General features: G+C 50.7%; 1 protein-coding gene across 8 annotated transcripts in view; it reads left to right on the forward strand.

Moving 5' to 3' along the window:
* Positions 1-24,088, forward strand: part of SMTN (smoothelin) — an 82,325-nt gene that overhangs the window by 13,981 nt on the left and 44,256 nt on the right. For 6 of the 8 annotated variants that reach the window (XM_080986207.1, XM_080986208.1, XM_080986212.1 and 3 more), the window contains exons 3-9: positions 12,609-12,769; positions 13,378-13,480; positions 13,946-14,024; positions 15,827-15,930; positions 18,612-18,696; positions 18,795-19,144; positions 21,115-21,169. In XM_080986207.1, coding sequence (XP_080842333.1) covers positions 12,609-12,769; positions 13,378-13,480; positions 13,946-14,024; positions 15,827-15,930; positions 18,612-18,696; positions 18,795-19,144; positions 21,115-21,169 — 937 coding nt within the window. Of the gene's footprint in view, positions 1-12,608; positions 12,770-13,377; positions 13,481-13,945; positions 14,025-15,826; positions 15,931-17,886; positions 18,126-18,611; positions 18,697-18,794; positions 19,145-21,114; positions 21,170-24,088 lie in introns of those variants that run through there. The other 2 variants (XM_080986210.1, XM_080986214.1) reach the window with 2 other exon arrangements.

Raw genomic sequence — 24,088 nt, forward strand, 5'->3', positions numbered from 1 at the left:
TGGGCACGGAGGGGATTGTGTGTGCTCCAGCAAAGGGTGGGTGGAAAAAGGAAAAGGACTGGTGCGCAGCTGCAGTCCTTGGCAGATTCGGGATGATTGGTACATCTGGCACAGCATCGCTGACTCTGACCGGCAGCAGCAGCAGCAGCAGCAGCTCTCCAGGGTGTCAGGCAGGGGATGTTCCTAGCCCTACCTAGAAATGCCATTGGGAATGGAACCAGGGATCCTTCTATATGCTAAGCAGATACTCGGCTATCTGTTGGCCCATCTAGCTCAGTGTTGTCTGCACTGATTGGCAGCAGATACTCGGAGTTGCCAGGGATTTAACCCGGGACTTTATGCATGTAAGACAGATAGATGCTCTACACTACAAAGCTGTGCCCCTTTACTGGTTCACACCATTGGTCCATCTAGCTCAGCACTGTCAACACAGGCTGGCAGCATCTATCCAGGACTTCAAGCAAGGGCCCTACCTGGACTTGCTGGGGATCAAAACTGGGACTGTCTACACTATTATTATTATTAATATTATTATGCAAAGCAGATGCTCTGGCACTGAACCACAGCCCTTCTCTCTCCTCCCTACCTAGCCAGGTAACAAGGCCAACCCCCAAGGAGTGGGGAGAGAACAGCTTAAGTCCCTTTTCAGCCAGGTGGGGTGGAAGATAAGGAGTTCTGAGTCTTTACCTGTTTGGATCTCCTCCCTCCCTCCCTTGCTTGGGGCTCACCTGTTCACCCAGCTAGCTGGCAAAGGGAAGGCCGACTGGCACACCTGCACAATCTGCCTCCCGGATCCTGCCTGCCACTGCCTCGGCTGGCACAGGGCAAGGTGCTGGCTGGGTGCCACCCTCCTCGGGTTGGCTGGTTTGAATGCCTCTTTTGTCTCCCATTCACCTTGAATCAAGGGCTCCAGGTTGTGGCTGCCCCCTTTGGGCGGGGAGGAGGAAATGTGGGGTGTGGCAGGCCGCTTTTACTTCTGGGGGGTGTCTCCCTGCAGATGGGAATGAGGGTGGGTTAAGTTCCTGAAACACTTCCCCTCCCCCTCCCCATACTGCTAGTGGGGTGGATTATAGAATTTTTGTAGGGTTTGGGCTTTTTCTTCTATTCCAGGAGGGGGTGAATGGTTTTTATCATCAATATGTTAAATGATTTTTAAAAATAAAAAATATTGTTTTAATATAAGACCGAGAGACAGGGACTGGCTCAAGGTCATTCAGAGGGGTTCGTGGCTGAGTAGGGGATTCGAACCCTGGTCTTCCAAGTACTCCCCCTGTGCTCTTAAGTGGGGGGGGGGGGAAGGCACCACACTGGCCCTGTCAGTTTCATTAATTTCAGCAGGGTGTTTGCTCTGATCCATGGGTAGGCAAACTAAGGCCCGGGGGCCGGATCCGGCCCAATCACCTTCTAAATCTGCAGCGAGTTTTTACATGAGTAGAATGTGTCCATTTATTTAAAATGCATCTCTGGGTTATTTGTGGGGCATAGGAATTCATTCATTCCCCACCCCCCCAAAAAATATAGTCCGGCCCCCCACAAGGTCTGAGGGACAGTGGACCCAGCCCCTGCTGAAAAAGTTTGCTGACCCCAGCTCTAATTAGAGGTTTTCAACCTTTTTGGGTCCACGGCCCCCTGGACCAACTGCATTCTTTCTGCGGCACCCCTGTGGGGCTCAGGAGCCCAGTTGCGTCACCCCTTGCCTACAGAGCTGGCAGCCCCTCACCCTTTTTCAAACACCCTCCCTGGTGGAGTGTTCCCTCTTCCTCCTCTCCCCTCTCCTTGGGAGTCCTCTGGGCAGCTACAGCTGCCGCCCCTGGTCTCTGAGCCTCTGCCCCTGCCCCAAAGAGGGGTGCCTCCTCACACTGCCCCATGGGGGCCTGAGAAGCACCCCATGGCCAGGCCCAGAGGCACCATTCACCTGGGGAGCTTGTAGACAGGGCTGCTGTAACAAACAGCTGTGCAAGCCTTTGGGAGGCAGATAAACAAGAAGGAAAGAGGGACTGAGGCCAGTGTGGCCTGCGGCACCCCTGACCAACATTCAAGGCACCCCAGGGTGCCACAGGACACTGGTTGAAAACTGATATAGAAAAATAAGGATTGTTGGCTTTTGCTGCCCAACTCTCCAAGGGACTGAGTCCCCTAAGTCCATGATCCGTCAGCGATGAATGGATGGAGGCAGAAGGCAGTGAAAGCAAGGCAGATCTTTATTTTTCTGTTGTAACAGAGCTCCCTCCCCTGCTAGCAAGGAGGCAAGAGAGACCCAGAGCCCAGAAGAAACATCTCTTTTAAGTGTTTACGTTTTGGCGTGGAGAAGCAGGACATCCTCTCTACAAACAGTCAGAAATTACATCTCACATAAAGTGGGGTAGCTGTGGCTCAGGCAGGCCAAGGTGTGTTATTTCTGAGGATTTAGCAAGTTTTACATAGTTCCAGACACAGTTTACACAAAACATTAGCATTTGATAAGACCATCAGGATGCCAGCAGACAATAATACAAAGGAGGTTTATAGATATAGGAAAGGAATCCCTTCAGGAACTTCCGCTGATTGCTATCTGCCTACCTGTTCTCGGGCAAAGAGGACTAAGGAGGCAGAGGAAATATTAGAGCCCTTAAGAGAGCCAAGATGGTTTTAGGATTGCTCTCCTGTACTATTTTAGACATGTGACTTTTATACTTACGTATGTGTGTTTACCTTGTGCAATTATCAACATTTATTCTATACTGTCAAACCTCAGCTCCCAAACGCCTTGGGAGTCAATAAAAAACCCAGAAGTGAGTGTTCTGGTTTTTGAACGTTCTTTCGGAAGCCGAACATCCGACGGGGCTTCCACGGCTTCCGATTGGCTGCAGGAGCTTCCTGCAGCCAATCTGAAGCTGCGCTTTGGAAGTCGAACAGACCTCCGGAATGGATTCTATTAGACTTGCGAGGTACAGTGGTACCTCTAGATGTGAACAGGATCCGTTCCGGAGCCCTGTTTGCATCTAGAAGCAAACGTAACCCGTGTCTGTGCGCGGGTCACGTTTTGGCGCTTTTGCACATGCACGTGACGTCATTTTGAACGTCTGCGCATGCGCAAGCGGCGAAACCCGGAAGTAACGCACTCCGTTACTTCCGGGTTGCCACGGAGCGCAACTCGAACACGCTTATCCCGAAGCACATTCAACCCGAGGTATGACTGTACGATTTTATTTGAGACCTTAGAATTCCTATAACAAAACCGAGTAAAGCTTAGTTGAAAATCACTCACAGGTCACTATAGTGGTACCTCTGGTTAAGTACTTAATTCGTTCCGGAAGTCCGTTCTTAACCTGAAGCTGTTCTTAACCTGAAGCACCACTTTAGCTAATGGGGCCTCCTACTGTCACCGCGCTGCCGTAGCACGATTTCTGTTCTTATCTTGAAGCAAACTTCTTAACCTGAAGCACTATTTCTGAGTTAGCGGAGTGTGTAACCTGAAGCGTATGTAACCCGAAGTACCACTGTAATCTCTCTCTCCTGCTGTTGTCCAGGAGAACTAAGTGGAACCTCCAGGGTGAGGGCAGTGTACCAGAGTCTGGGAACGTACCATTCTCAAAAGGAGGGGTGGCTGGCTCCCTCCCCCTGCACCCTATCCTTCTGGAGTTCCTGCCTGTGTGGGATGCAGATCTTGTTCCCAGAATGCTCAGCTACCTCCAGCCTCTGTGAGTCCGAGTCCAGGAATGCCTGCTTGTAGTGGGAGAAGGAAGTGGGTGGGAATCCCTTTGGAATTCCAGCCTGGCTAATTCGAGTTGATGAATTAAGCACCACTCACTGAGGCTTGGCTTTGTTTAGCAAAAGGGCAGTGGTGGTAAATGGTCACAGTCTTGTACCTGGATCACACCAATACACACTCTCCAGCTGTAACTGCCCATCTTTGGACTCCCCTTCTCCTTCATTTTGGGGGTGCATGTTTTACTACCCCTCCACCCCCCCTCAAAAAATGCAAGCTGCAAAACTTGAAAAAAAATATATATAAGGGAATTCTTTTCAAAGTCCCATAAGAACGGAGTCTTTTTGAAAAGAGGGTGGTGTGGGGAGAGAAACTCAGTTGTGCTTTCTTTTTCTTTTACGAGGTTCTCCCAGAACTGGTACAAAGGGCAAAAAATGATTTGTGAATGCTTAAAAACAAAAGGAAACTTAAAGGCAGTTGTGAAATTAAACTCAGAGCTTGAATGCAGTAAAAGTCTGGGGGGGAAGTTTTCCCCGCTCACTTTTTACATACAGTGGTACCTCGGGTTACATATGCTTCAGGTTACATACGCTTCAGGTTACAGACTCCGTTAACCCAGAAATAGTACCTCAGGTTAAGAACTTTGCTTCAGGATGAGAACAGAAATTGTGCTCCGGCAGCGCAGCAGCAGCAGCAGGAGGCCCCATTAGCTAAAGTGGTACCTCAGGTTAAGAACAGTTTCAGGTTAAGTACGGACCTCCGGAATGAATTAAGTACTTCACCCGAGGTACCACTGTACTTCTTATTCCAGTATGAAATTGTGTTTGCCTTTCAGGGTTGATGGGATATATAAAAAAAATGTTGACTCTGTGCACACCACATGTTTAAAGCACATGGCTTTTTCCCTATGAAAAACAATCTTGGGAACTGTAGTTCACCCTGTCACTACACCTTAGTTCCTGGCACCCTTCATAAACTAAGTTCTCAGGATTCTTTTTTTTTTTTTTTGCAGGGGAGTCCCCAAATCCCACTGCAGGGCAAATGGAGGGCAGGTGGTGGTTTTAGCTGCAGTGTAGGAAGAGGGTTATATCTGGCGGGAGTTGTCTAACAGATACACAGCTAGAGAGGTCTGGTTTGAAGCTTGCTCCAGCTAGGCCTACCTTCCAGGGCTGTTAGGAGGATAAAAGGGGACCACCCCATGCGCCTTGGAGGAAGAGCTCTTTCATTTTTGAAAAAACTACTACATTATAAGGTCTAGTGAGGTTAAAGGTAAAGGGACCCCTGACCATTAGGTCCAGTCGTGGCCGACTCTGGGGCTGCGGCGCTCATCTCGCTTTACTGGCCGAGGGAACCGGCATACAGCTTCCGGGTCATGTGGCCAGCATGACTAAGCTGCTTCTGGCAAACCAGAGCAGCGCACTGAAACAACGTTTACCTTTCCGCCAGAGCGGTACCTATTTATCTACTTGCACTTTGATGTGCTTTCAAACTGCTAGGTTGGCAGGAGCAGGGACCTATCAACAGGAGCTCACCCCGTCGTGGGGATTTGAACCGCCGACCTTCTGATCAGCAAGTCCTAGGCTCTGTGGTTTAACCCACAGCGCCACCTGCGTCCCTTCTAGCGAGGTTACGTGTCTGCAAAAACCTGAGCCTAGGTTACACCTATCCATATCAGCCTGTAGGCATAGGCCGCTGGTGTTTATACTGTCACCAGAAAATAGGCAGTGCCATTTTTTAATGGCAAAACTCCCCATCTAAAAGGACACAAGTGTCCCCCAAATTTATCGGTCGGAGACGAATGAGCGCAGGCAGTGAAAGCAAGGCTGATCTTTATTAAGAGTTCTGGTAACAATACAGCCAGACAACAGAAAATTAAGAAATGCGCATCTGGGTGAAAGGAAGGTGCCTTGTCTGAAAGCATTGAAGGCTCCGACATCTGGATTTTGCTTCTCAAGGCACTGCTCCCTGTTGCTCTCCCCGCCTGGTCTGGGAAAACAGCGGCGTCTTGGCCCTGCAGAATCCTGCTTGCCTCCAGCTGCCTCTCCACCTAGCTAACTCCCTGCTTTAAATTGAGGCCCTGTTTTTCTAGGCCGGCCGCTCGTAACCGTTAATTTCCTGCCCGGCGGGGGAGCGTGAGCTGGGGCCGCAGCATGTCCTGTTCTTCCCAGGGCGCAGGGCAGCCCAGGACGCCGAATTCTCCCTGCGCGCTCCTCTTGGAATCCGCTCTGCAGCTCCCAGCAACCTCTGGCCGCAGAGCGGGGCTGGCCTGTCCGCAGGGCCCGGAGGGCTGCCTCTGGCCTCCGCCCTCCCTGGGTTGCTTACGTGGCCTTGGGGTCTCTCTCTCTCTCTTTGTGTGTTCACATTTGACGACTGCCCTTCCTACCCCCCCAAGTTGAAATCGCTCCCCCCCCCTCAAAACCAAAACCATTCCAAGCATTTCACATCCGTCTGCCTCGGACCCCTGGAAGCCAGGCAAGTCCGAAGTTTCTGCCTGTTTCGTTTGTCTGTTGGGTAGGGGTGACGGTTGTGCAGCCTTCAAGTGCTTGCGAAAGGGCCTGGTAGGACTGGGAGGGACTCCCTGCCGGAAATCCAGCAGAGCTGCTGCCAGTCAGTGTAGGTAGTACTGAGCTAGATGGGCCAGTGGTCAGACTTGCTATAAGGCGCCTTCCAATGTTCTCACTCGGGAAAGGGATTTAGCTCAGTGGTAGAGAGCATCTGCTTGGTATGCAGGGGATCTCCAGGTCGGCCTTGGTTCATAAAGCGCTGGAGAGCTGCTGCCAGCCAGTGTGGTCTGGCTTTGTAAAAGGCAGCTTTCTACCTTCCTAGGAAGGCTTCCCCCCTGGAGTGTAGGAGGAGAGCTGGCTGGGAGAGTAGACCTGGCAGGGGCCGTGGTAGTGCCAGCCAGCCCTCTTGTACATCTGCTCTTCCCGGTATTCAGAGGTAGACTGCCACTGGACCTGCAGGTTCTACTGCCTAATAGTGGCTAAATGGTCCCTTCTCCATGCGTTTGGTCTAATACCCTTTTAAAACCGGTGACCTTCACTCAGCACATCTTGTGACTGCAAATCCTGTAAATTAATGATGCATTGGGCAAAGATTGTTCCCCCCCTCTTTGCTCGTGTATATAGAGGACTGATTGGGTGGCAAACCATGAGGGGTATGCCCCCCTCTTTTCCGAGTGGGCTGGAGAAACTGAGCAGGGAGCTCATCTCTTGGGTATTTTAAGGAGGCATCAAAGCTGTGCGGAGAGTTTTGAAGTGGGTCTGTGCCTCTTCTTGGGGCTCTGGTGTGCCCTGGCTCTTTCCAGCTGCTGCAGCAGCTGTTTGTGACCTCTTGCCTTCAGCATCCAAAGGGAAATGCCGCGGTGGAGTTCCTCCCTTGTTGCTTGGCTTGGCACTGTCTTGCCCGGTCTAACTGTAGCTGTGCCAGTGGCCAGCCATGCGAGGGAGAATAGGGTGGAGAGAGAGAGCCCTAGTGGGTGATGGACAGATGTTTTCACCATTGATTGCCTCACATGCCACATGAGCAGGAACTGTTTTCCAGGCTAGGTGAGCAAAATGGGTCCCCAGTTCTTTCTGCACCAACAGGAAGACCCCAGCGCACATCTTACAACTCTTTGTTGCCTTGGGCTTCTGCCTCCCCACACTGCCCCCCACAAAAGAGCACTTCTATTTGTGGTGGTTTTAAGTTTTAAAAAAACTTATTTATTTTTTAAAAAAATTATTATTTTCACGTTTATACATTTCACTAATTTTACAATCACTATAACATTTCGAAACTTGACTTCCTTCCCCCTCTTTCTGCGGTTCCTTAAATTCATTTTTAATATCTTCTACCTATCCAACTTTACTTAATTTGCTCATTTATTCCATCTACTTTAAATATATACTCTTATGAAACTACAGGTTATTAGAATAATCCCACCAATGTTCTTATCTGTATACAATTTATCTATTAAATATTCAATAAACCATTTCTATTCTTTTATTTTAAAAAGTTTGTTATCTTGATTTCTTATTCTTCCGGTAAGTTTCACCATTTCTGAGTATCCTGTAAGTTTTTGTATCCATTCTTCCTTTGCTGGGACTTCTGCTTCTTTCCATTTTGGGGGCAAGTGACATTCTTGCCACTGTAGTCGCATACATGAATAAGTTTCTATACTGTTTAGGTAGTTCTGTCCCTATAATTCCCATTAAAAAAACCTGTTTTTAATACTACTTTTTTAATGGTTGTAATCTGCTGAATGTTGGAAGTTTCGGGACCAATAAAAGAGAGAACTTCACACAAGCACATAGTTAAAACTTTGGAACTCCCTGCCACAGGGACCTAGATGGCTTTAAAAGAGGATTAAATAAATTCATGGAGAAGTGGCCTATCGAGATGGTTATGCTCTGCCTCCAGTCAGAGGCATCAATGCTTCTGAATCTGTGGACCATAATTTACTATGTCTGCGAAGAACACTTACAGCTGGAATTCAGATTGTTGTACTATGGTTGACCTCTGGGACTCCCTGCCACAAGAGGCAGTGATGACCACTAACTTGGATGGCTTTCAAGGAAGACTAGACAAAATCATGGAGGAGAGAGAGGGCCATTCAAGGCTACTAGCCACGGTGGCTCTGCTCTGCTTCCACGGTCAGAGGCAGCGATGCTACTGAATCCCTGTTTCTGGAAACCGCAGGAGGCAAGAATTGCTCTTGTGCAAGTTTTCCATTGAGGCACCTGGCTGGCCACTGTGAGAACAGGATGCTGGCCTAGATGGGCCATTGGCCTGACTGAGCAAGCTCTCCTTCCATTCTTGTGTCTGCAATATGGGAATCGCAATGTTGAACTACCTTACATGCTGCCTGGGGCTGATGGGAGTTGTAGTTCAAAACATCTGGAGTGCGGCAGGTTGGGGAAGATTATTCTGACTGCAGTGCCAACTCTCCTCTTATCTGTAAAGGTAGGGGCAAAGGACCCCTGGATGGTTAAGTCCAGTCAAAGGCAACTATGGGGTTGCGGTGCTCATCTTGCTTTTAGGACGAGGGAGCCGGAGTTTGTCCACAGACAGCTTTCCGGGTCATGTGGCCAGCATGGGATGCTGTGATGGAAACCAGAGAGCACGGAACACAGTTTACCTTCCCACCGGAGTGGTACCTATTTATCTACTTGCACTGGTATGCTTTCAAACCGCTAGGTTGGCAGGAGCTGGGACAGAGCAACGGGAGCTCACCCTGTTGTGGGGATTCAAACCGCTGACCTTCTGATTGGCAAGCCCAAGAGGCTCAGTGGTTTAGACCACAGCGCCACCCGCGTCCCCTCTTATCTGTGTGCTTGTGTGTGTGTGTGAGAAAGAGAGCGAGAGCGCTGTTGTCAGCTGTGACGGTGAGTTGTGTATGTGTGTTGGCGATCTCTGCAGATGCTGCAGGAAATGTCTTCGCTGTTCCCATTGCTGCCTTTCCTCCATATTCCGTCTCTGAATCCAGTCGTTCCAGAGAGCAGCCTCTGCAGCACCCTTCCTGACTCAGACAAAAGGGGTCAGGAAATGCAGCTGTGGCGAGGCTGAATGCTGGGAAGCATGACCCCTTACTCCACCCCACATCCAGGAAATGAGACGGGGCCTGACTGCTGTACAGGGCTGGGCTGGGGGTAGAGAGATTGAGAGAGGGAGGGTCGTGGACACGCCCAGCAGGAAGCGGGACACCCGCAGTGGTGGCTTGGCTTTGATCGGGGGATGTCTTTCCCTCCAGATGTTCTCAGGCTGCACTTTTCCATCGTCCCTGGCTAAAGACCATGCTTGCTGGGGATGATGGGAATTGCAGTCCAGAGATTTCCCTACTAGGAAAAGGTGTGCAGCCATGACAGTTTAAATGAGAGCCCAGGGTGGTGTAGCGGTTAGAGTGTTGTACAGTGGTACCTTGGTTCTCAAACGCCTTGGTACTCAAACAACTTGGAACCCAAACACTGCAAAACTGGAAGTAGGTGTTCCGGTTTGCGAACTTTTTCAGAAGCCGAACGTGCTTCATTCTGAGTGCCACACTTCCATTTTGAGTGTTATGCTGAGGTCTTTCTGTTTATGCTATTTATTTTGCGTTTTTGTTTTTGTGGCTCTTTTGGTTTTCTTTTTGTGACTGTGTGGAACCCAGTTCAGCTACTGATTGATTGATTGTGTGAGTGCAGTACATTGTTTATTGCTTTCATTTTATGGATCAATGGTCTCGTTAGATAGTAAATTTCATGTCAAATTGCTGTTTAAGGGGTTGTTTTTAAAAGTCTGGAACGGATTAATCCGTTTTGCAATACTTTCTATGGGAAAGCACGCCTTGGTTTTGGAACGCTTTGGTTTTGGAAGGGACTTCCAGAATGGATTAAGTTTGAGAACCAAGGTACCACTGTACTAGGACCCGGGAGAGGCTCGGGTTCAAATTCTCACTTGGCCTTGTGATGTTCACTGGGTGACCTTGGGCCCATTGCTGCTTCACAATCTAAATCTACCTCACAGGGTTGTTGTGTGGGCTAAATGAGGAGGGAGAGAACCATGTATGTTACCTTGCTTCTTGGGTGAAAAAAAGTTTCCTGCAAAAAACGAAACGAATTTAAAAAGTAGCACTATAGCGCTTTAAACGTCTGGTGCAAATGCAGCCCTTGCTCTTAACGTCCAGTTTTTATTGGTAATTTTAATGCTGCAATTCCTGGAGCGGCTTGACAATCCATCCCCAGGGAACCATGGAAACCGTAGTTCTGCGAGGGAGTGAATAGGGACCTCCTAAAAGTACCCCTCGCAAACTTTATTTCCCAGTGGCCTTTGCAGGAAGCCTTCTGTGGCTGTTCAAACCAGCACGATACTGCTTTAAGGGTGCACTGCAGATGGGCCTCTGGTGCCACAAATCTGCTTGAAAATAGAGAGATAAACTTTATTCGCATTAGCCAACAGCCGTAGCAACATAAAACAAACAGTATATACAATTAAAAAGACGACAATGGATAAAAAGGGCAATCAAATGACCAAGATTATCGTTCAGATAGTGGCCCTTAATCTCATTGCACCCTCGATAAACCTAGCAACCTTTGCTGTTGTCTGATCATTTTGATCTGATAGAAGAAAGTGTGGCCGCAGATGGGCGGCCTGGGATGGTAAGTAAGAGTGGGGTAATGATCCCATTCCTCAGATCTTTGTAAAGGGGACAGGACACGAGAACATGAGCCACTGTTTCCTGATTGCCATCTCCCCAGGGGCAGAGTTGTTTCACTTTTTTTCCCTTTCAAATAAGTTTTTATTGTTTTCAACATGTAATTCTTTTTCCAACAATCCTTATTGTCGCATTATAATCCCTTTGACTCTGCCGAGTCCTGACTTCCCTCCCTCCCGATCGCTGGTATATACATCACATACACTTTGGGTATATTATTGTCATAACTCTACTGTTTTACATTGGAGGTGTTATTCCAGTCCTGCTAGTGTCTTAATATTTTTGTTGTTCTCCTTTATATATTCAATAAATTTATTCCAATTGTTATTGTATCTCTGGTCCTCTTGGTCCCGGATCCTTCCTGTCAATTTGGCAAGTTCCGCAAAATCTATCATCTTCGCCTGCCACTCCTGGATGGCTGGTAAATCTTCTGTTTTCCATCTTTGGGCCAGTAAAGTTCTTGCGGCGGCTGTGGCATACATGAACAAGTTCTGATCTTTTATTTTAATTTCTTTTCCCACCAGACCTAGCAAAAATGCCTCTGGTCTTTTAGGAAAAGTATACTTAAATATCTTAAGTTCATTATAGATTAACTCCCAAAATCTTTTTACCTTGCCACAGGTCCACCACATATGAAAGTAATCTCCGTCTATTTCCTAGAGTTGTTTCTCAGTTGGAATCTTTTGGTATCTATACCGCTAGAAACCACTTAACTTCAATCCAACATCATTCTAACATTCATTAATTTTGCAATATTTCTGTAAATAGTCTTTAAATTTCTTCCAATCTTCTTCCACCGACTCTTCTCCCTGGTCTCGGATTCTGCCAGTCATTTCCGCCAATTCCATATAGTCCATCAATTTCATCTGCCATATAGTCCATCAATTTCATCAGCAGTATAGGTACAAAAGAATGTGGAAAAATTGGTTTTTAATATGTAAAAATTTAATGTTATAATATCAAGATTAAAGATCAGGACTAAAAAGGAGGGAAAGGAATTGTTGGATTAACAAATTGAATTGGAATACAAAAGAGGGAGGTATGAGGAGGTCCGGGAAACAAGTAAATGTAAAAGAAGTGAAGAAAAGATGGAATTGTTTTTAACTGTTTTTTCTTTTTTCTACTTTGTATTTTTCCTTTTTATTGTTAATTTTTTTTCTTTTATTAATGTGATTTTTCTTCTTTTGAAACTTTAATAAATATTATTTTAAAAAAAGGAATCTTTTGGTATCTGCCCTCAAGTACGGCAGAGGGCATCACACAAATCGGCTTTTTTTATCTGTTAAAGTGACCGTGACAATCCTTGCCCGCTGCGTGCTCGGAACCGGAGGGTAGGAGAGGTTATCTCTTCCTCTTGACCTCTGCAAGTGTTGTGTGGGGTTTGTGGTTCCCAGTTTGAGACCACCACCTCTAGGGATTTTCCCTGCTGCCCAGGCCCGTGTGTGTGTGCCCAGCGATGCCATTCTTTGGGTGGAGGTCTCCTGGGCACCGTCCGAGGCTTAGTAGCAGTCGCGTGCGTGAGTCATTGGGCTCCGTGCCGGGAGAGTGGGTGGCTGCAGGGACACTGGTCCCCTGTGTCAGCCGGGACACTGCCTCCATTGTGTGCGCCGTCGCGTGGAATCTTGAGAGTTTTGAGCCGAGGTGGGCCAGAGTGGGGTGTGGGTGGAGCCGGTCTCTACGATACCCTTTATCCATCTTGGAGTGCCCATTTGCCTTTTTCTCTGCTGCCACCCCTCCCTCCCCACACAGCTGGAGGCCACGCTGGACCTGACCGAGCGGCGGCAGATCCGCTCCGCCATCCGGGAGCTGCGGCGGCAGGAGCTGGAGCGAGACGAGGAGGCGCTGGCATCCAAGCGCTTCCGGACAGAGCGCTGTGCAGAACGGCAGGAGAACAAGGAGAACGTGCTGAGGTGGGTCCCAGGAACCCCTTTCTTTCCCCCTCTAATCTGCTTGCTTAGCCTCTCCCCCCATTACTTCTAAATAATTGCAGAATCAGTTGCGGAATTTCTAGGATTGCCGAATTTCTAGGGTTGCGGAATCTCTAGGGTTGCAGGTGGCTTTGCTGATGTGCGTTGCCCTCTATGCACGTATCATGCGAATCGGGGAAGACTCCCTTCCTGAAGCCCTGGAGAGCGGCTGCCAGCCAGTGTAGGTTGTATTGCGCTAGATGGACTGACTCGGGATAGTGAAGGGCTGTAGCTCAGAGGCAGAGCATCTGCTTTGCATGCAGAAAGAAGGTCACTGGTTCGATTCCTGGCATCTCCAGGTAGGGACAGGAAAGAAAGATCTCCATCTGAAATCCCAGACAGCCTCTGCCGGTCAGTGTAGTCAGTGCTGAACTAGATGGACCCCACTGATCTGATTCAGTATAAAGCGACTTTCTAGTAAGGTTTCTGTCCCTGATATGCTGGAGTGGGTCAGGCAAGACGCCTCCCTGCCAGCTTACTGGCCCAATGGTCTCACAGATCTTAGCCATCACCTCCCACCTGATGTGTCCCTTGTGCCTTGTTCCCTACAGATCACTGCGGCTGGAGGAGGAGCAGAAGCAGCAGCAGAAAACTCTTGACATCCTATCCGGGAAGTTGGAAACCATTCAGGATGTGGAGGAACTGACTGCTTTGGTGAGTGGCTTGGGGACCTTGTCCTCTTTTGAACGTGCCTGCCTTGGCACCCAATGAGAGGGGGTGTAGCTTTCGAAGATGTGTGTCCTTGGGAAAGCACCCAGGGCTAGACGGAGAGGCCTGGGCGGGGGCATGTTTGGTCTCTGCACCCTACCCCTTCAATGCTGCATCTTAGGGTGTCTGGCTGTGGCCAACAGGTCCCTCCTTGAAAAGCAAGCAGGGTCTTCTCAGTGTTGGCCCCTCCGTTTCACCATGTGGAGATCACCCATGTTTCTCCTCATTTTTTAAAAAATGAATAAAAATGACACACTTGTCTAACCAGCGGGTATTCATGTGCAGGTTGGGGCTCACAGCATCGATCCTGCCTGCACCCAGTTGGCCCAGAGCTGGCCTTGACTTGGGGAGAACGAGGCAGGCCTGAAGCCGGCCTGTAAAAGTGGCTGACCTTTTCTTTTCTCCCATCAGATGCGGGCGGCCAGTGAATACGAGGAACGGAAACTGATCCGTGCCGCCATTCGCAAACTGCGTGCTGAAGAAATTGAAGGTACGACGGGCTCTGACTTAAGGGGAGGACGAGAGACCTGAAGCCTCCCTGGGGTGTTTGTGTGTGTCTTCCAGGAATTGTGAGGGCCGGAAAGGAGGGGGCTGGCGAAAGTGCGGAAGGAACACCCGAGAGACCATTTTGCTTATTTGTATTTGTTGCTTATTATTGTGGCTCCTTAACAAATTGTTTTAAATACCGTGGTACCTCTGGATACGAATGGGATCCATTCCAGAGCCCCGTTTGCATCCTGAAGTAAACGCAACCGGGTCGCGATTTGCCGCTTCCGCGCATGCGCGTGACATAATTTTGACCGTCTGCATGCGTGCGGGGTGAAACCCGGAAGTAACGCGTTCCGTTACTTCCGGGTTGCCGCGGAGCACAACCCGAAAGCACTCAACCTGAAGCAACTTCAACCCGAGGTATGACTGTATGACTTTTAAAAATTGTTGCATACCGCCCTCGGGAACATCCAGCCGATTGTTGGAAGATTCAGGGCAGATAAGAGAGAGAACCTCTTTGCACGGTACCTTGTTAAACTACGGAACTCACTTCCTCAGGAGGCAGTGATGGCCGTTAACCTAGACAGCCAGGACTGTCTTAGGCATATGCGGTGCTGGGGTGCGAAGATCCACCCAGTGCCCGCCCCCCGTTGTCCAGTTCCAGGCCTCAGCGTCTCGCTGGCTCAGTCGTCCCTGAACTTGCGGCGCAGAGCCGCCCGCAGCAGAAGACCACGCCGCGGTGCTCCGACCAATGGGTGGGTTCTTCCCTGGATTCAACTCTCGGGCCCGGGGCTCTCGGCCTGGCACCCCTGAGAGCCCGGCGCCCGGGTGCCCCGCACCCCTAGTGCCTATGGGTAAGACAGCCCTGTAAAGGGACCCCTGACTGTTAGGTCCAGTTGTGACCGACGCTGGGGTTGCAGCGCTCATCTCGCTTTACTGGCCAAGGGAGCTGGTGTACAGCTTCCGGGTCATGTGGCCAGCAGGACTAAGCCGCTTCTGGCGAACCAGAACAGCGCACAGAAACGCTGTTTACCTTCCCGCTGGAGCGGTACCTATTTATCTACTTGAACCTTCACGTGCTTTCGAACTGCTAGATTGGCAGGAGCAGGGACCGAGCAACTGGAGGTCACCCCGTCACGGGGAATCGAACCCCCAACCTTCTGATTGGCAAGTCCTAGGCTCCGTGGTTTAACCCACAGCGCCACCCATGTCCCAAGACAGCCCTGTAGACTGCTTTAAAAGAGGATCAGATAAATTTGAGGTGGTGGAGGTTTTCAGTGCCTACTAGCCATGATGCCTCCACTATTGGAAGCGGCAAGGCTTCTGAATGCCAGTTGCTGGAAACTGCAGAGGGGGAGAATGGCTCTTGGGTGAGAATCCTGCTTGCGGGTTTCCCAGGTGAGGCATCTAGTTGACCACTGGGAGAAGAGGATGCTGGACTAGATAGGCCATTGGCTGGATCCATGCTGGTGGTGGGCAGGCCTGGGCCCCACCCACCTGTCAACTATGCAGAAAAGCATGCCGCCCAGCCAATTGGCCGTGAGGACAGCTGTGGGGCATGCTGATTGGTGCATTCCTCGGCCGCCGCCATTCAGTTGGGTGGCAGCGGGCAGGAGGATGGTGGGAACAGCTGAAGAGCGTGCGGGTCTGTGGCGGGGAAGAGGATCCGCTGGCCGGAGGAGAGGCAGCACGGGGGCCTTGCGGAAGTCAGTTGAGGGCCGCATGCGAGGAGTTGCAAATACGTGCAAGGAAGCAAACCTCCAGAGGCGAAACCTGCTTTATTTATTCTCTTCCTCTCTCAAGCTGCAGCTTTGGCGGGGAAAGCTTACTATAACCGGCGGGAGACGGATGAGGCCCTGGCGGTCAAAGGAAGGGAAGGAAACACAGCGGACGGGGACATCTCTGAGGTGAGCGGAAGTCATGTGCAAAAAGAAGGTCACAAACATACAAATCAGCTCTTCTCTCTGCCTCTCCTCCAACCTCCCACCCTCCACCCATTCCATTCCTCATGCACTTCACCTTGTAATGAATTCTTTCACAGATTGGCCGAAACATTGTGAGTCTAAGTAAAGTAAGGACCCTGACCATTAGGTCCAGTCGTGGCCGACTCTGGGGTTGCGGCGCTCATCTCGCTTTACTGGTCGAGGAAGCCGGCGTACAGCTTCCGGGTCATGTGGCCAGCATGACTAAGCCGCTTCTGGCGAACCAGAGCAGTGCACGGAAACGCCGTTTACCTTCCCGCCGGGAAGGTGCACTTTGAGGTGCTTTCAAACTGCTAGGTGGGCAGGAGCAGGGACCGAGCAATGGGCGCTCACCCCGTCGCAGGGATTCGAACCACCGACCTTCTGATTGGCAAGTCCTAGGCTCTGTGGTTTAACTCACAGTGCCACCGGCGTCCCATAGTGCCACCCGCGTCCCATGTAATTCTTAAGTACGCAACGTGAAATAGTGCGCATTTGGAGTTTGTGAAATTTAAAGAAAAAGGAATGTGACACTGAAAAAAATAGGGGAAAACAGGGCCCCTGCATATCATATAAAGACCGTCTATTTAAAACTTTTTCTTATGAGGCAATAATCGATATTTTTATTTATAGACATATTTATGGACATATTTTAAAGCCGATTTTGCAGGGCCCCCCTCACCTGCACCCCTGGTGGGAGCCTTCCTCACTACCCCCTAGCTATGTCCCTGCCGGGAAGCTGCCTTAGATGTAGTCAGACCCCCTGATCCATCCATCTCAATATTGCCTACACTGACTGGCAGCAGCAGCGGCTCTCCGGGATTCCAAGCATGGATTTTCTGCCTGCCCTACGTAGAGATGCCATTGGTGACCGAACCTGTATCGTACTGCCTGCAAAGCAGGCCCCCAGGCCACCTGAGCTGTGGCTGTCCTGGTGTTGTTGCACAGCTAATGGGGTCAGGGACAGTGGGAGTTTTAGCTTGGAGGGCCACAGATTCCCCTCCTCTCTCCTAGGAGGTCTGGGGTAAGCCGAGGGGTGTGGTTTGCAGGGGTTCGCCTTGGAAGGGCCGTTGGTTGCTGCCGTTTCGGTCCTTGTTCAGTTTGGCAGGACTCTGGGCTCACCCGCGAGCATCGCGCCCTGCAGGGTTTGTGGGAAATGCAGCGTTGCAGATTTGGGTTTCCCGAGCAGTGGTGTGAGTTGTCCACTAGATGGCAGTTTTCTCCCAGGGAAAAAAGAGAGAGGAAGATTTCGGTCTAGCCCAGCTCCTTGCTTAGAAGCTTGTTTCTGATGAAGGGTGTCTGGAGTTGCCATGCTCACACACCCCTCCAACTCACCCCCCCCCAACCTAGATGGACGCAGAAACATTTGTCTTCCCTCTGTGGGGTTTTGCTCACTTTGAACTCCAATCCATGAAGACGGGCAAATACATATATATAGAGAGAGAGAGAGAGGGAGAGAGATATTGCGTCCTTATTCAATCATGGTGAATTTTTAAAAAGAGAGCTGTGTTCTACATTTAAACTGGCACATGCTGCGGCCCCAATCCAAATCACTGCCTTCCTCCGCCAGGTTGCTTTTTGGAAAAGACATGGGGCGTGGGTGGGGGGGCCCTACGGTAGTTTTGGACGTCAACTCCCTCCAGCCCACCCTCCCCCCCCCCCAGCCGAGTTGGAAGCTGCAATCCAAAAATGGCTGCACTGACTGTGGCCGATGGAAGTTGTAGTCCGGGAACACCTGGAGGGCACTGGATGCTTGGCCAAGGCTGCCTTCAAACGGTCGTGCGGGTGGTCTCTCCCCTGTTGCCTCCCCCCGTGCAAAGCCCCCTCTCAAATTTCTCCTCCCTCCACGCATCCCCCCCCCCAAATTCCCACATTCTGTTCAGCATCTTTGAAAAAGAGTCGGGGGACCGGGGACTGTGGTTGCCTAGCAACCCAGAGTTAACCTGGATGGATGGATTATTTTGAGGAGGGGGCTGCATCTGGTTGCTTAGTAACCGCTCCCACATAGATGCACGCTCTGCCTAATTGTTCGTTGTGGTAGGGGGATCGGCTCCCTAATTTCAACGGCTCCCATAGTTTTGGACCCTCGTCTTGTTTTGGAGAGCAGGACCTGAGGAGAGCGTTTGGATGGGTGTGACAAGGTAGTGTGTGTGTGTGTGTGTGTGTGTGTGTGTGTGTGTGTGTCTCTACACGTCTGCTGGATGCTGCCCTCGGCTGGCTGTCACCAAACCTTTGTCTGCCTCTCAGATTCTTCCTCTGAGGTGCTACACCTGACCTGTTGTGTGGTGATTTGGGGATACCTCCCCGCAGGTGAATAAAGACCTTGTTTAAAAAACGAAATAAAAAAACCTGGATCCTTGATTCCGTGCCGATTCAGAACCCTCTCGCCTCTGGGCTTGCCGTCGCAAACGCAGGTCGCTGCTGCCACTTTGCACATGCACAGACGCCCGTAAGGGTGAAAAGCCCATCCTTTGGAAGCTACTTTTCTAATCGGGCATCGGATCGAAAGGGTGTGGCAGTATGCGAGTGGATGTTTGCGGCTGCAGGTGTGCTTAGGTGAGGTCGCCGAGTCGTATGCAGAGTGATGCCGGCTGACACCGCGCTCTCCCTCTCCCATCTCTCCTCAGGTGCAGGAGCGGGAATTGATCAGGGCCCAGATCCGGGAGCTGCGAAGCCAGCAGCGTCAGGACGCGAAGCCAGCAGACATGCCGGGTGAGTCTACCTCTGCGATCAAGGGTCGGGGAACTAAGGGTTGGGGTTTCTCTCTTCCGCCGGTCGTGACCTTCCTTCCTGTCCATCCTTTCCGGCAGATTCCTCCACCCCCGCGGGAACTCTCCTGTTGCTGGACCCTGTCACCGGCCAAGCACCCGCCGAGCCACCCTCGCTGTCAGAGAGTGGGCCGGATCCAGAGTCGAGCGCCGAGGCCAGCTCCCGAGACAGCGACTCCAGGACTGAATCGCCTCCCGCTTCCGAGGAGGAGACGGGCACCGGCCGCATTTCCGCTCCAGAAGACCGCGAGGGGTTGAGAGCTCCCGAAGGAGGGTCCGCTGCCAGTGAGCCTCTGCAAGGGCTGCCAGATGCTCCAAGCGCAGTGAGCGATTCCTCCCAGGAAGAAGAGGCTTCCCCGAAATTACTGAACGAAGAGACTCGGAGAGAACGGGTATGTGGGCGCCATTCCCCCTAACCTCACAGGAAGGGGATGAATAGTGCAAGTGTGGGGAGAGGTTTGCCACCCAAGGGCCACCTTCCCTTCTGGGCAACTCTCCAGGGGCCGCATGGCGGAGATGCGAGAGGTCAGGGGTCAAAGTGGGCGGGGCAACGAATACACATTCTACAGTAGGGTAGTTTCTATACAGCTCTCCATCCTTCGTTTTGAGGGTCCGAGGACACATTTTAGGCAAGCAGGAACTTTCAGGGTACATGTGAGGTGCTGTGTGGCCTTGGGGTGAGAGGGTGAGAGGGTGTGGCTGGTAGGGAGGGAGGGAGGGAAGAAGGCATCATTTGCCCTTCCGCCTAGTACAGTGGTACCAGGGTTACATACGCTTCAGGTTACAGACTCCACTAACCCAGAAATAGTACCTCGGGTTAAGAACTTTGCTTCAGGATGAGAACAGAAATCGGGCTCTGGTGGCACAGCGGCAGCAGGAGGCCCCATTAGCTAAAGTGGTGCTTCAGGTTAAGAACAATTTCAGGTTAAGAATGGACCTCCGGAACGAATGAAGTACTTAACCCGAGGTACCACATGCAAAAAGCAAGAGAAGAAAACAATGTCGTTTTTGGTGGAACAGGAACTATAGCAGAATGGAAACACTGCTGTAACTCCCAACATTATTATTATTTTTTGCTAGAGAGGGAGCAGCCAGCAGTGGGCGGCCCTCGCTCCAGGATCCCAAGAGGGGTTGCACTGAGAACCCCCTTCGTAAGATGAAGGGGAAAGACCTCTGTTTTAGCAGCGGTGTTCAGTGCAACGCCAGCCCACCCCACCCATCCTGGTCCTTGAGCCCATCACCGTCAGAGAGGCTTGTCACCCGATGTCATTGCAACAGAGAGACAGTGAGGTGTAGTGGTTAGAGCATTAGTTCCCAAAGTGGGTGGTAGGGCCCACTGGTGGGATGGTGGGATTACCTGGGGAGGCACTAAGAGGCATGAAGAGGCAGCAGCCGGGGGTGGGGGCAGGTGCTGGAAGTGTAAATAACCATTAGAGTTTGAAAGGCTGCTATCTCTAGATCAAGTTCATCAATTTGGTTGAACTAATTCATCTAAATAGTTGGAGTTTGAATAAATGTGAAATTCATCATTACTGTTTTGAATTTCATTGGGCCATTCTCCTCCTTAACGAGCCATGCAAACTGCTGTTCTGAATACAGTGGTACCTTGGTTCTCAAACTTAATCCGTTCTGGGAATCTGTTCGACTCCTGAAACCGTTCAAAAACCAAGATGCGGCTTCTGATTGACTGCAGGAGCTTCCTGCAGTCAAGCAGAAGCCGCATCGGACGTTCGGCTTCCAAAAAACGTTCACAAACCGGAACATTTACTTCCAGGTTTGCAGCGTCCAGGAGCCGATTTGTTCAGGAGCCAAGCCGTTTGAGTACCAAGGTACCACTGTAATGCTTTTTTATAGGGTAGGGGGAACCGTAGATGAATTTATGGAGCTAAGGGTACAGTGGCCCGAAAAGGTTTGGGAACCACTGAGTTATCGAGTGTTGGACTAAGACCTTGGGAGACCAGGGTTCAAATCCCCACTTGGCCATATAGAATCATAGTGCTGGAAGGGACCTAAGGATCAAGTAGTCCAGCCGCCTCCAAATCAGGAATAGGAAATGTCAAGGGCACCGGCGGCAGGAGGCCTCATTAGGGAAAGCACGCCTCGGTTTAAGAATGGTTTCAGTTTAAGAATGGACTTCCAGAACGGATTGGGTTCGTAAACCGAGGTACCACTGTAAAGGCAATAAATCGGGTGGTCAGCAGGTGGGTGGGACCTGCCTCGGGCAAAATTTGGCCCGTGAGGAAGAGAGGGGCAGACACAGATCTGGTGGGATGAATTCTGGCTGCTCTTTTGAGATCTGCCAACCTGCGTGGCTGGGCAATGGGTTCGATTTTTACCCTATTTTCTCTCCAACCTCCCGCAGGATGCACCTCAAGCCCCAGAGCAGGAAGCAGATGTCGTGGACAGCAGAGAAAGTGGTAAGGTCTTGAGCCAAGCCTAACAGGCTGGTGGACATTGGCTGACGGGTGCTGGGTTGCACTGGGGGTGCTGAGCCTATTGAGAGGGGGGCTGCCTTTGGGATGCTGTGGGTCAGCCTGCACTAGATATGCTGTTAGCTGCAGCCAGTGTGGCTGGGGAATTGTAGGCCCCTTAAACATGAGGATGTCGAAATGTCCCTTCGACGGAGCCAAAGCCCTTGCTCCATCTAGCTCAGTGTTGTCTATACTGCCCGGCAGCAGCCCTCCAGTGGTTTTTGGACAGGGATATTTCCTTTCCAGTCCTAACTGGAGATGTTGCATGGCAGTGAACCCGGCACCTTCTGCATGCAGAACAGATGCACTACGGCTGAGCTGGTGGCCCTTCGCCATACTTGAGCCAGAAACCTGGTCAATCTGGCTCAGTATTTTCTATCTACACCAGGCATCCCCAAACTTGGCCCTCCAGATGTTTTGGGACTACAACTCCCATCATCCCTAGCTAACAGGACCAGTGGTCAGGGATGATGGGAGTTGTAGTCCCAAAACATCTGGAGGGCCGAGTTTGGGAATGCCTGATCTACACCAACTGCCTGCGTTTCCCAGCCCTGCCTGGAGATCTTGGGAATTCCACCTGTGACATTCTGCATGCAAAGCAGATGCTCTACTGCTGACCTATGACCTTCCCCCATATCACAGGAAGCTGCTTTATGTTAAGTCCATCTAGCTCAGTACTGTCAACACTGACTGGCAGCAGCTTCCCAGAGTTTCAGACCAGGGCCTCTTCCTGCCCTACCTGTAGATGCCTCTGGGGATTGAGCCAGGCACCTTTTGCACGCAAATTAGATGCCCGGCCAGTGACCTATTGGTCCACCTAAGCCAGTGCTGCCTCCACTGACCTGCAGCAGCTCTCCAGGGATTCACAACTGTACCCGGAGATGTCATCGGGGATTGAACCTGGAACCTTTGGCATGCAAAACGGATGCATTACCGCTGAGCTGTGTTCCATCCCCGAGTGGCGTCCTTTCCCTTCTGCCAAAAGAGAGCTGTGTATTCATCATGCATGTACTCCCACCAGCCCCAACCGGCAGCCCACACCTTCCTTTCTAGAAACCCTACCCGTGTCTGGAATCATGGTATGTGTGTGTGTGTGTGTGTGTGTGTAGCAGGCCCTCTAAGGCATCCCAGAGCTCTCTGGCCACAGGCTGGCCTTGACGGCGTGGGGTCGCTTGCTTACGAGAGTTGAGCGCGAGCCCTGGGAGAGATAATAATAATAATTTAATAATTTATTATTTATACCCCGCCCATCTGGCTGGAGATGCCTCATCTAGCCTTTAATCCCGGCAACATCCTTGCCCAAGCCTTAGACCTCGCCCTCTCTTCACCCCAGCTTCAATTTTGGAAAAACTCCGGCCACCCCTGTCCCATCCTCTGTCAGACTCCGCAAAGACGGGGTCAGGCCCCTCGACCCGGATCTGCTGCAAAGGCCCTGGCCCTGGGAGACGTGCCCCTTGTTTTGGGCCCTGGGCCTCTCTCTGCGGTTGTCCTTGCATCCCCTCCCTGCTTTTCCCCCTTCTGCCAGGCAGCGTCTAAGTCTTCCTCCAAGGGCCATGAAAGGGAATCTGTTGCTCCGCCAAGCTGGACCTTTTGCATTCCTTCTCCCAATAAGGTCAGGAACGGCTCCTCGCTCCATCCTCAGCTGCCTTCTCCCTCCCACCCCCCCACCCCATCTTCCTTTCTCCTCTGGGCTTTGCTCTGTCCCAGTCTCTCTCTCTCCCCCCCCTTGTTCCCTGGCAGATCAAGGAGGCTCCAGGGCCCCCTTTTGCAAACACATTCTCCCTCCACTTCGACTGAATCTCCAATCTTCAGTCACGTTCCTTGTTGCCCCTCTCGCCTTCTTAACTTTCCCGAAGGGTGCAGAGACTCCCAAGAGTTTGGCGAGGCCGGCTGCGGAAACCGACGGGAGGTGTTTTTTTAAAAAATAAAAAAGCACATTGACGTCTTTTGTTGCTCTTCTGCAGTTCATCACCCTGGGATCTTTCGGGAGGGAGGGCGAATCGTAAATCCAGTGCTTAATAACAGTCGGAAAGGAATAATTATGAAGCGTCGTCCTTTCCTCTGGCCCCAAAGTTCAGCCACAGGGCAGAAGTTGTGGCTCTTCTTGCACAACACACACACACACACACACACACACACACACCATGGAATGGGAACTCCTGGCAACGAGAATTCTTACAAGTGGGGAACTGGGACAGGCTGTCCTGCTATTGCATGTTTTTGAAGACCTTTTGCATCATTATTGTCTATTAAGGCCAGGCACCATCACCCCCCTTCTCAGCTATTATTATGGCTGTAACTGAGTGACACGACATCAGCCTTGCCTGCGCAAGGTCCTGAGTTCAATCCTCTGCTGAGAAAAGACCCCTGCCTGAATCCCTGGAGAGCTGCTGCCAGTCCGAGTGGACAGTACTGAGCTAGATGGACACAATGGCCAGACCTTGGTACAAGGCAGCTTTCTACATTGATTTTAGAATGAATTGATTTTAGAATGTATTTTAATTAATTGATAGTGATTTTATGTAAACTGTGTTACTTTTATTGTTGTTAGCCGCTCTGAGCTCGGCTTCAGCTGGGGAGGACGGGATATAAATAAATTATTATTATTATTATTATTATTATTATTATTATTACTACTACTACTACTACTACTACTACTACTACTACATTCCACTTCAATCTGGCCTTTTATCCAGAACAGTGAGGACTAGAATCTTAGCTCTTCTTAAAGCGGAAGATGCCACAAGCTCAGTGACAGATGGCGCCTGCTTTGTGCATAAGTAGGTCTCAGGTTCAGTCCTCTGGGCAGGGCTGGGAAAATTCAGCTTGGTGATCTTGACACTGACTGGCAGCAGCTCTCCAAGG

This window comes from Podarcis pityusensis, assembly GCF_964106645.2.
Source record: "Podarcis pityusensis genome assembly, chromosome: 16".
Lineage (NCBI taxonomy): Eukaryota > Metazoa > Chordata > Lepidosauria > Squamata > Lacertidae > Podarcis > Podarcis pityusensis.